The sequence below is a fragment of the Rhea pennata genome, chromosome 6 (genome assembly GCF_028389875.1).
Source record: "Rhea pennata isolate bPtePen1 chromosome 6, bPtePen1.pri, whole genome shotgun sequence".
Lineage (NCBI taxonomy): Eukaryota > Metazoa > Chordata > Aves > Rheiformes > Rheidae > Rhea > Rhea pennata.
In genome coordinates this window covers 41,930,870-41,944,520 of record NC_084668.1, presented here as the reverse complement: position 1 = coordinate 41,944,520, position 13,651 = coordinate 41,930,870, and the positions used below count along the sequence as shown (strand labels likewise).

At 47.9% G+C, this 13,651-nt stretch overlaps 1 protein-coding gene across 1 annotated transcript; it reads left to right on the top strand.

Annotated features, from left to right (window-relative positions):
* The first annotated feature begins 215 nt into the window (after positions 1 to 215).
* On the top strand, positions 216 to 11,651 carry LOC134142371 (aryl hydrocarbon receptor-like). Its single transcript, XM_062579359.1, is given in 10 exon segments — positions 216 to 259; positions 1,173 to 1,238; positions 8,304 to 8,445; positions 9,182 to 9,391; positions 9,770 to 9,840; positions 9,842 to 9,870; positions 10,303 to 10,444; positions 10,932 to 10,943; positions 10,945 to 11,295; positions 11,297 to 11,651. Coding segments are annotated over 10 exon segments (1,422 nt in total).
* Positions 11,652 to 13,651: the final 2,000 nt, after the last annotated feature.

Below are 13,651 nucleotides of genomic sequence, written 5' to 3'. Positions count from 1 at the left end.
AGATGGGCCTCAGCACACTGTGCATGGTGGCCTTTGAGCAGGGTGGCTTTTGCACACAGTGACTCTCAGGATTTGATAGTGCTCTGAGCATGATGGCTCCGTAGTAGCTTCCCAGCATAGTGACAGAGTGGCCACACAGTGACCTCTTGGGCACAGTGGCTCTGGGGATGGTGGCCTAGTGGGTACATTGACCACATAGTGGCTCCTTGAGCACGATGGCTCTGAGACATAACAACTCCTTGGAGAAGAGGGTCTCACGGTGACTCCCAAGCCCTGTGGCTCAGCATCCGGAGCTGCTGGTCATGTGCCACTGAGACCTGGCACAGCACAGAGTTGTGGTCAGAGCGGCCCTGCTGAACCAATGATTTGCTTGAGACATCAACTACCATGTTCATGCTTTGGGAGATGCACCATAGCAAAGCATCCTACTTTATTAGACATACAACCACTTTGAGAAAACCATCCCCTGCTCCTGACAGCTGTTTCATATCGAGGCTTCTGGTGCCTGTGAGGATTCTCCTATGGGCAAGATGGGAAAGGGGGCAAAGAGATAGGAAAAAACATTGGTCTCTGCAGCTGCATCAGAACCAATGCTCTCTCCATGGCTTTGACCACAACAAAATGAATTTTGCAGTTTCATGGCACTACTATTGACCCCATGGCTGATTTCTGAAGGAAACTAAGGTAATGGGAAGGATGGAGTCACTGGCAGGACACTGGGGAGAGCCCCACTTCTCGGTATCTCATGTAATCTGCAGTGTTTCAGGGCACTGACATGAATCACTAGTGTGTACCTTTCTTCCTCCACCCTTACCCCCCCCCAACACTGCAAGTGAAAGTATATGCACCTAGTAGCACAATTTAAACCATATGACAAAAAACTCACACCCCTCTTGCACACAAAGACAAGAGGATAAAGAGCTTGCCATTGCTCAGTTTGCATCTGTTACTACTAAAATCATGAGTGTGTTTGTTGGATTTAATTACCTCCATAGACTATGACTCATTTGAAAGTGTACATCAAAAATGGCCAAGGGGAGTTGGGAGGGAAGTGAAGAGCCTTGGTTAGCACGATTAGCATCTCTTGCCCAGCCCTGGATTGCCACCATTTATTTACACCTGGGAAAAAATAGTACCAACCTGATGAAACCCCAGGAATTCCTGCACTGTAGGGCAGACATAGAAGATGTAGCCATCTCCAGTCACAATGATGACAAATCCATTGAGTACCTGAAAAGGTAAATTCAGCAGAGAGTTACTCCTCTTAGCTTTAATCCAGCTGCACACAGAAGACCTTTTCTAGGTGTTTCTCAAGTGTCCATGGAAGAGGAAGGGATCTTCTTCATCAATAGGAAACCCATAACAAAGAAAAGCAGCTTGAGACTACATTAAGCTTTGAACCCCAGATAGTTGGGGAGTTTTGGGGGATAGGCTTCTCAATGTTAACATAAGTACTGATGAAAGATGGCCTGGCCAATTTTTCTAGAGCCGTTGTCCAAGCCTTCTCACCAGCGGGCACCTTCTGCATCAGAAGAGATCAGCAGGACAGGTTTCTGGAGTGCCTGGAATAAGTGACACACTCTGTATCTCAACTCGCAAAACCCAGGCCTGTCCAGCTGGCAGATCTGATTTTCTTTAAGGAAATGGCAGAAAATCTTCCATGGAAGCACAAGAAGTGACAAATGTAGACTGTGTGGATGGAGGAAAGACCACAAGGAGAGAGCCTTGAGCTATGCAAGAGCCCAGTGGCACCAGGAGGCTAGCACCAGTTCAGGCATAGTGAAGTTTTCTGAGATGGTGGCAACTACAGTCAGCCACTGACTTGACATATTTACTTGCTCTTTCATTTTAAGGATGAACTCCAAAGGCACCCTGAGGCCTGCTCTTCACCCCAAATTTCCCAGTGGGTTATACAAGTTTATTTCTGCATTGCTTATGTAGGTCTTCCCACAATTTTTTTGGAGACTCCCAAAAACCTGCCTTTTAATTCTTAGTACCTCAGGACTATAAGCACATCGCTAGCCCACAGACTACTGCTGTCAGCTCCAAAGGTGTATAAACACCTGCACAGCTCACCCAAGCTCGGGAGCAGCCAGAGCAGAGGTGGTCAAGTGTGCATCTGTGCACTTGCTTCCATGTGTCAAAGCCATGTGAAAACATGCATCCTCTTTGCAAAGGCCTCTGCATTTTGCATGTAGCTTGCATGTAGCAGGATTACAATTCATTGTAGACATAGCTCCAAAGGGATATATTGCACTTGTAAGAGCCCCTTCCCATGACTTCCACCTCCACTTGCCTGGCTGTTCTCTTCTATGTGTCCTGGATTTTCCCAGGAGCAACTGGACAAATTTTGCAAGGGCTATTGGCTTGCCAGAATGCAAAGTAAGACCAATTCAGCCACTGCTACCATTGAAAGATGTGACTGTAGCTAAAAACAATACCTATTTTGAAACTAAAAAGTTGGAAAAATCTGGAAATTCAGATGCGGAATTGATGAGGCCTTGAACTCATATATGTGATGCCTGTGTGGCTTCCTCCCTCTCCTCATAAACATGCAGGCTCTTTGACACATCTTCAGGGAGGCAACAGCATGAAGATCTCATCTATCTCTGATTACATGGAACTTTTCCCATTTGATTTTATTCTTGCTCCTGACAAATGTCTAGTAGACTCTATGTTTGTAAAGGCTCTCAAATATTTCTTGGTGTTCAGTTGCCACAATGAGACACCAAGTTGGGAAACTGCTCCATTCAATGGACAATCGAGAATAAAGCTCTAAACACAAAAAAAATAATCTCTACAAAAATCATCTTGCTGTTCACACCATCTGCCATCTTCACTTCTCAAAGTGCGCTTCACAATTAAACATACACAGCCTTCAGTTAAATATACACCCAATTGCTGCTCCTTGCTGGAAAAAAATCTCTCCACCATGACACTGAGTTATTAGAAACCAATAGATGCACATTTGTGAATATTCACATTGTATCCCATTGTATCACATTGTTCAGGCAGAATGAACTGAAAAACTATTTACGTTTTCTAAATAGCTATGGAAAATGCCAAGGCTCACTATCAATTTTCCCCAGCCCTACAGTCCTAACATATATGCAATCCTTAGGAAATTAACAGGCTCCTTGTGTGTCTGGGCAACTCTCTCTGGTCTCATTTTTGCAAAAGGAAGGTACAATCTGGTCAAAAACTATAGTAATTGGTTTGTGAGAATTTTTCATTCTTCGTCTATGTCTGATTGCAAAGAGCAGCACACCCTCTACATGGGGAAGGATTTTATAGTTCCTACTCACTTGAAAGGGAAGTAACTTCCTTACTCGCCTGAGGGGAGAGGGGAAAGAAGAGGTAAATCCATATTCCAAGAGAAAGCACTGCTAGTAAACATTTTGATCAGTTAACTGATTGCTTTGTTTTGATAGTAAAAAGGAATACTAATGAGTTAAAAAAATACTGTTTTGAGTCATACAGAAGATTGTCTTCCCTGTAAACAATGTGTTTTTAGCTCTTCTAGTCCAGTATATAAACCTTCACACTTTGCAAGGATTCCAATCCCTTTGAGTCAAACTGATCCAATGCTGGCTTCCAGTTTTGTAGCTCACATTACTGGGGGCTCAGTAGCTACCTTCGCTTGTCCTGTGAGTCATCCTCAGTGTCGCAACACTCATGTAGCCATGAAAAACATTTTAGAGACTTGTAGAAACAATTTACAGGACTAAGTTTTCATTTTAAACTTTTTTATCCAGGCCACAAGCCACTTTGTGCCTTTCTGAGCCATTCTAGCAAATGCTGGTGCTGTCAGGTCTTGTCCTACTGTTTTGCAATGGGCCATCTCAGATGCCATCCCTGTGGATAATTTTGTATGGTCTGTTTGCATGTCTTTATTTCTTCCAAGCAACAGAAGTGTTATTTTGTCTTCTGATCCAATTCCTTAGCCAAACCATCATGGCTGTCCTCACTGCAGGTCACAGGTTTGCAAAGGGAAGAGAGGTTAGAAGGAGCCTCTGAGAAAGGGATCTACCCCAACCAAGCAGTGTCACTAGTCCCTGTCCTAAGGTGCTCATCACCTGGTCAGGGGATGCAGAAAATGGAAACAGTTCCCAGGGTCTTCTCTCATTTTCCAAATGGGACCACATGTCCCGTAGCACCTGGTGCTGGCCCATCAGCAGGATCAGGAGGACCTATCATTGTACTCAGCAGAGGGCAAGAACAGAAGTAAGGCACCAGACAATTGAGCTATCGCAAATACCTGGAGCAGAAGGTCTCCTTCAGGAAATGACACCTTGTTGGCGTGCAGGTACATCTGTCCATTCCCTCCTAGTGCCTTGGGTTGATCCAACACATGACTGCCAATATCTGTCCCAGCAGCTGTGAGCAAGGGACAAAAAAATCGGTGTGGAAGGAGCAAACCCGGAGGCTCTCCCTCCTCCTCCTCTTCTCAGCATTGCTCTTAGATGGCTGCACCATGCTACCTAATGCTTATGCATCTGGCTCAGAAAGAAGATGAAACCTCGGGGAGCTGGAACAGAGACCCACAGCACACAACCCCTTGACCAACCCATCCCCACTTGACCAACACTGCCTCTAAGATATAATCTCCCCTGCTTGGTCCCATTTGCAGGAGGTCTCTCTTCTGCCAGCATATGAGGCAGAAACACAAAGGGATGGGGGGAGGAAGTCAGTGTTCCTGGGACTTCCAGACTAGGAAACGGAATCCAACACAAGATTGGACTGATGTAACATAAGAGACCTTCAGGTTAGGGCTTGCTGAGAGTTGACATTCACTGCCACAGGCCAAGTGCTGCACCGTGGCTGACTTTGAACCACTACAGTACTGTGAGGTTTCAAATCAAGAAGAGCCTTCCTGTCCTTTTGAGCTAACAGAGTAGGTCAAACTTTCCTCCATCTGAAGTACCATGAAAGCATCCAAGTGTCACAGTTGGCCAGTTTACCTTCCCATTTGATGACTCAAAAGTATATCACAGTGTCTGTAGGCTCAGCTTTCTCAGTTCAGCCTTCTGAGCAGCAATCTAGTTACCAGGACCTACAGCTTTGTGGCTCCTTGGGCTGACTTATTTACCACCTGGCACCCTACCTCACTATGTGCCTTTTAGGCAAAATCCCTGGGTGCAGCTGATGTGAAACCTCCTGCTTTGGTCCCAGAGACCTCATGCACCAGAGAATATGTAGAAAATGGATTGTTCAGGGAACAGGAACACAGCCTGTAGGACTCTCTGAGGCTGCTCGGGGAAATCCTTAGTGCAGTACTTCCTTTCCTGGGGAACACTTTTGAAACAGTGTGAGCCCGAACTCAGCTTCCAACCTAAGGACAATTTTGAGGGAAGATTTTGTGTCAGCTTGAGCAAATACCCACTGCCATAGAGAACGATATGCGTTCATTTGCACTGCAAGAAAGAGGTAGCTCCAATGTTTCTTCTGCTTTGTGTGTCAGAAAACCCAGGCTGCAGGTATACACCAGGGATCAGCTCTGCACCCTGGCATCTGCCATGTAGGTCAGCTGTCCCAAGGGGATTATAGGCCCACCCATTTATGAGGTTTCACTCCAAGCAGTAATGCTGGCATAGTGGAGCTTAACTCTTGCAGAGAAGGGCCAGGATGAGCCATACTGCCCGAGTTCAGTGAAGATGTCCAGTGGCACAGTTGTGCAAGGACCACACACATGTACACCTCACCTCCTGCCCACAGGCTCTTCGCCTAGTGTGTCCATAGAGTCCCTCAGCTGCTCAGCAAAGTGGGCTAGAGGAGCAGGTATATGGCTGGTGCCCTGAGAGGCTCCCCATCACATTGCTGTAGTGTCTCTCCTGGCCTGGTGGGAACATGAAGGGACACGGCTAGTGGGCCAGTGGCTCAGATCTCTCCCCTGGGCCTAACTTGCTCTGCCAGGAGGCTGAGGACTATATGGGTCCAGGAACTACCCTACTTCTCCCATCCCATGTGAGCTCCTGCAACACCTGAAAAACAGCGCTAGGCTTTGCTCACACTTGCTGTGTGAGGGAAAATCTCTGGGTCCAAACTAGGAGCTTAAATATTTTAGATAGAAATGCAACCGTACAAGAGGAATTTCGGGGCTTGGCTCCATGGCTCCAGAACCCTTCTCTGTCCTTACAAATTCATAGAATCATAAAATCATGCAATTGGTAAGGTTGGAAGGGACATCTGGAGATCATCTACTCCAACCCCCCCTGCTCAAGCAGGGTCACCTAAAGCATGTTAGACAGGATTGCAGCCAGATGGGCTTTGACCATCTCCAGAGAAGGAGACCCCACAACCTCTCTGGGCAAGCGGTTCCAGTGCTCTGTCACTCTCACAGGGAAGAAATTCCTCCTCGTCTTCAGACGGCACTTCCTGTGGCACTGTGGTTCAGTTTGTGCCCGTTGCCTCCAGTCCTTTGGCATGGGACTACCGAAAAGAGTTTAGCCCCCATCCCCTTGACACCCTCCCTTCAGATACTTAGGCATATTGATAAGGTTCCCCTCTCAGTCTTCTCTCCTCCAGGCTAAAGAGGCCCAGCTCTCACAGCCGTTCCTCAGAGGGCAGATGCTCCAGTCCTCTGATCATCTTGGTAGCCCGACGCTGGACTCTCTCCAGTAGCTCCATGTCTCTCTCGTACTGGGGAGCCCGGAACTGAACGCAGTACTCAAGATGTGGCCTCAGCAGGGCCAAGTAGAGTGGCAGGATCTCTTCCCTCGACCTGCTGGCAGCACGCTTCCTAATGCACCCCAGGATACCACTGGCCTTCTTGGCCATATGGGCACATTGCTGCCTCAGAGTCAACTTGTCACCAACCAGCACTGCCGGGTCCTTCGCTGCAGAGCAGCTTTGCAGCAGGTCAGCCCCCAGCCTGTACTGGTGCATGGAGTTATTTCTCCCTACATGCAGGACTCTGCACTTGCCCTTGTCGAACCTCATGAGGTTGCTCTCCGGCCAGCTCTCCAGCCTGTCCAGGTCTCTCTGAATGGAAGCACAGCCCTCAGGGGTATCAGCCACTCCTCCCAGATTGGTATCATCAGAAAACTCACTGAGGAGGCACCCTATCCCTTTGTACAGGTCATTGATGAAGAAGCTGGACAGGATGGGACCCAGTAATGAGCCCTGGGCAGCTCCGCTAGCCACAGGCCTCCAACTAGACTCCACGCCACTGATGATGACCCTCTGAGCTCTGCCTTTCAGCCAGTTCTCAATCCAATTCACAGTCCACTCGTCTAACACACACCTCCTGGGCTTATGCAGGAGGATGTTCTGGGAGCCAGTGTCAAAGGCCATGCGGAAGTCAAAGCACACAGCGTCCACTGCTCTCCCCTCACCTACCCAGCCAGTCATGCCATCAGAGAAGGCTAGCAGATTGGCATACTGCTTCTTTGGATGTGTAGATTAGAGCAGGAGCAGCAAAGAGTTATCATGGGAATACTGTGCATGATGAGAGCCTGTGTGCCTGTGCTCATGATCTTCAAATCCATTTGCTGCAGCTAAGCCCCACTTTGTGGACAGGCCCAGTGGCAGAAGTCTGAAAGCCACATCAGTGCCTGCAATCTGTCTGTGGGAGCTCGCAGATTTGGAATGTTTGTGGGCTGATGACTAGAAGGATGGTGATTTCCCGGTGCTCTGCAGCATCCCATGGCTTCCGCTTTGTAGTTGCATTCCTCATAGCAGCCAAACATAAGAGCATGAGTCCCAAATGTTGGCACAGCCTCCCCTCCCTCCTGTCATCAAATTGAGCAAACAGAAATGATGTGTTTTCTTTCACTGTGCTGGATGATTGGGGACTGCTCTCAAAAGCCTTTCTGCTTTTGAGCATTTGAAAATCTGTTTATTGCAGTGCAGGCAGTTTATTCCCTTACTTCTATCTGGGATACAAGCTGAGCTTGCTTCATGACTGTTCTGTGTTCACTCTAGGACTAAACTTTCAATCATGTATGCATATTAATAATGAGGGAAAGAAAAAGAAAAGTGATCAGAAACCATTATGAACTGCTAATTTCCCATGGCAACATTGCATCCATTTTTTGATGCTCATAGGTTCACTTAAGCAGCAAAGTCTTCATCAGGAGCAAATCTGCAATGCCAAGGGAGAGCCGTGAGAAGAGGTCACACTTTATCCTTCTCTCCTGTTTCCCATGATTATATTCCCCACCTTATATGAATGAACAGCACCAGAGATCTTGGCGGTATAGGATTATTTCAGGGGATGGAGGTCTGGATGGAGAACAGTGTCTATGGTCCATCTGAATGTGCTCTGTCTCGCTCTCGACTCTCACTTCCCTTTGATTTCATAGCCATACCTGCGGACCAGACGCTGTCAGCTGGATACAGCACCATGTACAGCCCCCAGCACCTCCCCCCGAGAGCACCTGCTTCCTGGAGAGGAATTTCATCTGTTGTTTCCACTGCTTGCTAGATAACTCCTCGGGATTTCTGGTAACTCAGTCCTTTGCCAGTGTACCCTTCTTCCCCCAGCATCACCCCCACAGTATACAGCTGGCCAGCCATGCAGCCTAGCTTCCCAAGGAGGGATGAGTTCTTGCTTGAGGATGGAGCAAACCTGGCACATCTCAGCAGAAAGCCATATTCCTTTGTTCACACTTCTATGGTGGGACCCAGCAAAGTTCCAGGTGCACTGAGCATCCTTCCAGGCCTGACTCTTTCAAAACTCAATGTCACTTCCATAGGTTTCACAGCCAGTAGCCACAGACTATGTGCACACATCTTTGATCAGGTCGTAAAGCAAGGTCCATACAAGATTTGAACACCTCGAAACTGAGTGGCCACTGAACTGGGAAGCTGCCCTGTGGGTCAAAAATTGCAATGGGGAACAGCATCTCCAGAGGCCTGATGATGTCAGCATAGACTCAGATTGCTAACCCTGACAGAGCAAGCTGTGTTTCTGAGCTGTCCAGCCCAGTTCAGTGCAAACCCTTTGTATCAGGCTCTGAATGCAGCTTAGAGACATCTCCCACTTGTAACAGCGTTGATGATAGCACCGTTTCGTACACAGCACTGTCAGGCAGAGCCCATGCTTCACGTACGCTGTGCACGTACATTCACTAGAAGCCACTCATGTCCCATGCTGGTGTGAGTCAAGGCAGTCTGGGATGGCTAATTCTCATTTCCTCACACTGTTTACCTCATACCCTCATTTTCTACCCCCTATAAGGCCTTGAATTACCATGGACTCTTGAAATTGCTTCATGGGCAACAGAAGGGGGCATCCAATAGCTCCCTGCTGCTTCCCCGGCTGGCTCTCTTTGCCATTGCAACTCCCCTCCAGCCACTCTCGATCCTGGAGTTTTGGACTAAGACATTCATCTTCCAGACAAAGCACAAGCTGGACTTTACTCCAATTGCCTGTGATTCCAGATATGGTGTCTCCCTCCTTTGCTGTAGCAAAATCCACAGACCGTGAACAGAAAATCTTTAGGAGCAGGGCACTTCTGACCAAACTTCCATGGCAAACCCAGCAGGTGTCTGACCCCTTTGGAAATTTGCTTGGTCCACTGCTGGGCATTTCTGCAGCTCAGGTTTCCTGGCTGCTCAGTAACACAGAAAGCAGACTAAATGGGTCCCAGGACTTCTTAGCTCCCATGTTTTAGCCCAGCGAACCCAGCCTGAGTTTCCTGTAAAATGGAGTACAGCTTAGCCTGGGCTGGAGCAGCCATGCCACTCAAAATTAGGAACTCTAACAGGTGCTAACTGTTAGATATTGGGAAGAGGATGCACTTTGTACCCTGTTTTCAGGGAAAAGATTGTGCTGGGATATACAGAAACGGAGCCATGTATGAGGGGATCTGGATACCAGTTTGTGCATGTGGCTGACGATGTACTACACAGATAACCATGTGAGAAGTGAGTGTGGAGGGGAACAGTGGGCCCCTGACTCAGCATGGGGACATCATGGCTGCAGTGTGTGCATTCATGGGGGCATAAGTAATGGGGAACTTGGCATCATCATGTCACCACAGTAGAAGTGAAATTCTGACTATGCTGTGACCATTGCTTCTTGGATGGGCAATCTTGTCCAGGATCAGAAGTGATTGTGATAAAGAACTTCCTGTTGTGGGTGATGCCTGCACAAGGAGTTATTACTGCAAAGTGCCTTTCTGTGCAGAGAAACACAGCATGGTCATGAAACACAGCATCACATACTTTGTCCTGCTTCCATAGCATGGATGTGAGGTGATTCACCAGATGGTGACCTCTTGCACATGTGATCTGTCTATTGTCATGGAGTTACAGACTAATCATGTCTGTGTCAACTGTGTTTTCTCTCTGACCCAGTGATGAAGATAGGGAAGAGTGGCCTAACAGTTTTCAAGCTACTAACCAAGAGGGCTGGCTGGGCCTGGGTCCAGGCCAATGCCAGGCTGGTGTACAAAGGAGGCCAGTCCGACTGCATCATTGCCAGGTAGCGGGTCCTCTTGTGAGTATTACTGTATTTGGGACTGTTTTCATCTCCTCCTCGCAACTCAGAGGCTAGAGATATGGATGATGATAGAAGTGTTTATGGCAATGCAGTTGGAGGGAAGTGTGGTTGGGCTGCATGGCCAGCATCTTCCTGTGCATACAGTCCCATAGGAAGGGGGACAGGCGACTGCTGGAGCCCAGGTTTGAAAATGCTATCTGTAAAACAGCTATAGGAACATTGTTACACACATACTTGTTTCTGCCTAGGTTGAGCCTTGTGCAGGCAGCCCCTCCCAAACAACAGAGATCTCCCTGTGGGCTCTCCACAGCCCCAGTCCTCCACCAGCAGTAACACTACTACTACTAGTAACAATCCAATCTAACACTATCTTTTAGAAGTGCTCAGATCTGTGAGCTCCCATGTTGCTATTTGGAGGCTGGTTTTGCCTTGCCCAGAGAACGTAATCATGCTGTTTCCATCTCTTTTTTATCCTGCCTTGAAGAAATGAAGAAGGAAGAACATCTGCAGACGCAAAACCTGCAGCTGCTTTTTAGTTTTGCCATGGGGGAAGCAGTCTTATATGGGAATGACCTTCCTGATTTCCTGGATTCCTTCCAGACTAAGGAGGAGTTTCAAACAAGTAAAGACTCTCACATGGAGCAGTGTTCAGTAGTCCTCAATTCTCTTCTTGAGGCCATGAAGAAGCAGGATGCATCTGTGTATGTCTCTCATGCTGATAATGTCCGACAGTTTCCCCTGATAAGTCTCATCAGTGAGTCTGATGGGCCAGGCCAAGACAAGAAAGCTAGCGACACCAAGGAGGACAACGACTCCCTCCTGGTCATCATTGAAACTCTCTTTGAGAAAAGTGGACAGGAACATCTGTCAGACCCTCCAGAACCTCAATGCTGACAACATGGAACTCCAGCAGTGGGAGAAGACTCTGTTTGGCTTGAGTGCAGAGGTGCTGACATCTCAGAATATTGATGAGAGGCTGGGCAGTGGCGTAAACACCTACATGGAACAGATGCCGTTCAGGAAGGACACTGGGAAGACACTGGACTATCAGCTCCTGCACCACTGTGGTTTCAAACATCACCACAGCTTCAAGCACCTGATGCACAAGACCAAGATGCTGTGGTTTCTCTTGTCTCCATTATGTCCAAGGGCAGCTCTGCTCAACCTAAACAGCAGGCCCCATTTAACCCAGCTGGGCTCATGAGAAGAACCACCCCAGATACTTCAGAATCCCACAGCAAACCCTCTGTAACAGATCAGCCGGCAAACCCAGGATAATTTTTTCAAGCAGAAGGTACCAGCTCTCTTCCTGCAGACAGCATTGTTCCTAAAATTCAGAGCCAGACAGAGCACCAGCTAATGGGCTCAGGCTGTCCACCTCCATTGGATTCAAATGCACTAGTGACTCAATAGCGTGATACTCAAGTCCTGGCAAACCTAGCCAATGCTTTGGGGCAGAACATTGTTCCAGGAGATTGCCCCTCAGAAGCTTGGGTGACTGTGGCTCCAAAAAAGCTGGGAGTGGTGGGAATGCAGATGGAGTCACAGAGAAATGCTCTGGTCAGTAGCCAACAGAATGTGCTTGTCTTGCCAGGGGCTGGGCTGTGGTTGTCACCCTTGCAACCTGCTCCTTGCCCAGAACAGGGCTTGCGCAAGTCTTGTACAGTCCAGTTCTCTGCAGTTGAGGACCTCTGTAATGCAACAGCAGCTCTTCCTGTGGAAGAACGAAAGCCATTAGAAGCTGGACAGCAGCCAGGAACTGACAGCTTCCCCAAACAGCCTCCTGCTCTCCTGACAGAGTCCAACTTTTACTAGGAAGGGGACTGGGTAATGATCCAAGAGGACAAGTGATTAATGAAGCATTGGCCACAGCTTCTGCAGGCTGGGACACATCCTCAGGGATGCAATGAGCTGAGTCTGATGCAACACAACAGACTCCTGCTGGATATTGGCATTGACCCAAACACTCAACAGACAGACCACGTTGTGCTGCCTCAGTGAGAGTATGGAAATATCAAGGGCTTCTTTAAACACCAAAATGCCTTTCTTAAGGATGTTTCTAAAATATCCCTTCCCTAGCACCCAAGCACTTTGTCTTGCCACAGTGAGAGCCACCCTGGAGCATTGCATTACTCATCAGGACCCATGCTGGGTTGCTCAACAACTCTCCCTGTGGCAGTAGGTGCAAAAGCAACCTCGCCTGAGCTAGGCCCTTGCTTTCCACTGGTGTCCTTCACAGACAGACAGGCAGGTGAGCAGCCACTCTGTCTTTGAAATGTTCAATTCAAGATAAGATGTGAAGGCTGTGGGACCCAAAAGACACCTGTTTGCACATGTGGAGTAAGGGGTGATGAGCAGGAGTACATGGTGACAGATGGGATGTGGTTTGCTGGCAGTTGTAGCTGTCTGTGCACCCTTTGTGCAATGGAGCCATGTGGCTTCCAGGCTTCTGGGCAAGAAAAATGCCCAGAAATGCTTCAAACCACAAAGATGGCTCTAAGCAACAAGCCCATTTCTTTGAATTAATAATTTAGAATATTTTCCTGACACTTCTCCCAGCCAGCTCTTTAACACTGTATAGGAGAAGTCTGTTTTCAAGCCTGATTGTGAAGTAGTATCTACAGTTTGGGAGGCATATTTTAAAAAATGTCTGGCAATTATGGGCTTTTCTGTACTTTGCCAGGCCCCCCCTCAAGTGATGCCCCACACTTCCTGAGCAGTCATTTTATTTCCAGTGCCTGAAATGAGGTTCCCACAGCAGAGCTTTTAGATAGCGTAGTATCAAGTGTTTTGCAGCTTCTCCATGAGAAGTTATTCAGGGAAATGCAGCCATGTCAGAAGGGAAGTTTCTCTCTCTCTTGATGTCCAAGGAAGGCGGAATCATGGGTAGAGCTCTCATATGCAGTGATGAGTGTGAGCCACCAGCAGGCAAAGGAATCTGAAAGAGAGGTTCTGATAGAGCCTGACCTCCCAGCCCAGGGACAATATTCATATACTGGCCTGAGTATCAACTGCTGAGACACAGCTGGAGTTTGCAGTGTAATCTTCCTTTCCTTCTCATTATGGCGTAAGACTTCCTTCCCTATTTGCTGGCCAGTGTGCTCTTAAGACGCTCTTACAGACTGACCAGCCAGCCTGGCTTTGCAGGTACACACCATTAAACTGCTGTTTCTGTAAGCAGCGTAGTCTCACTATCACCTGTTT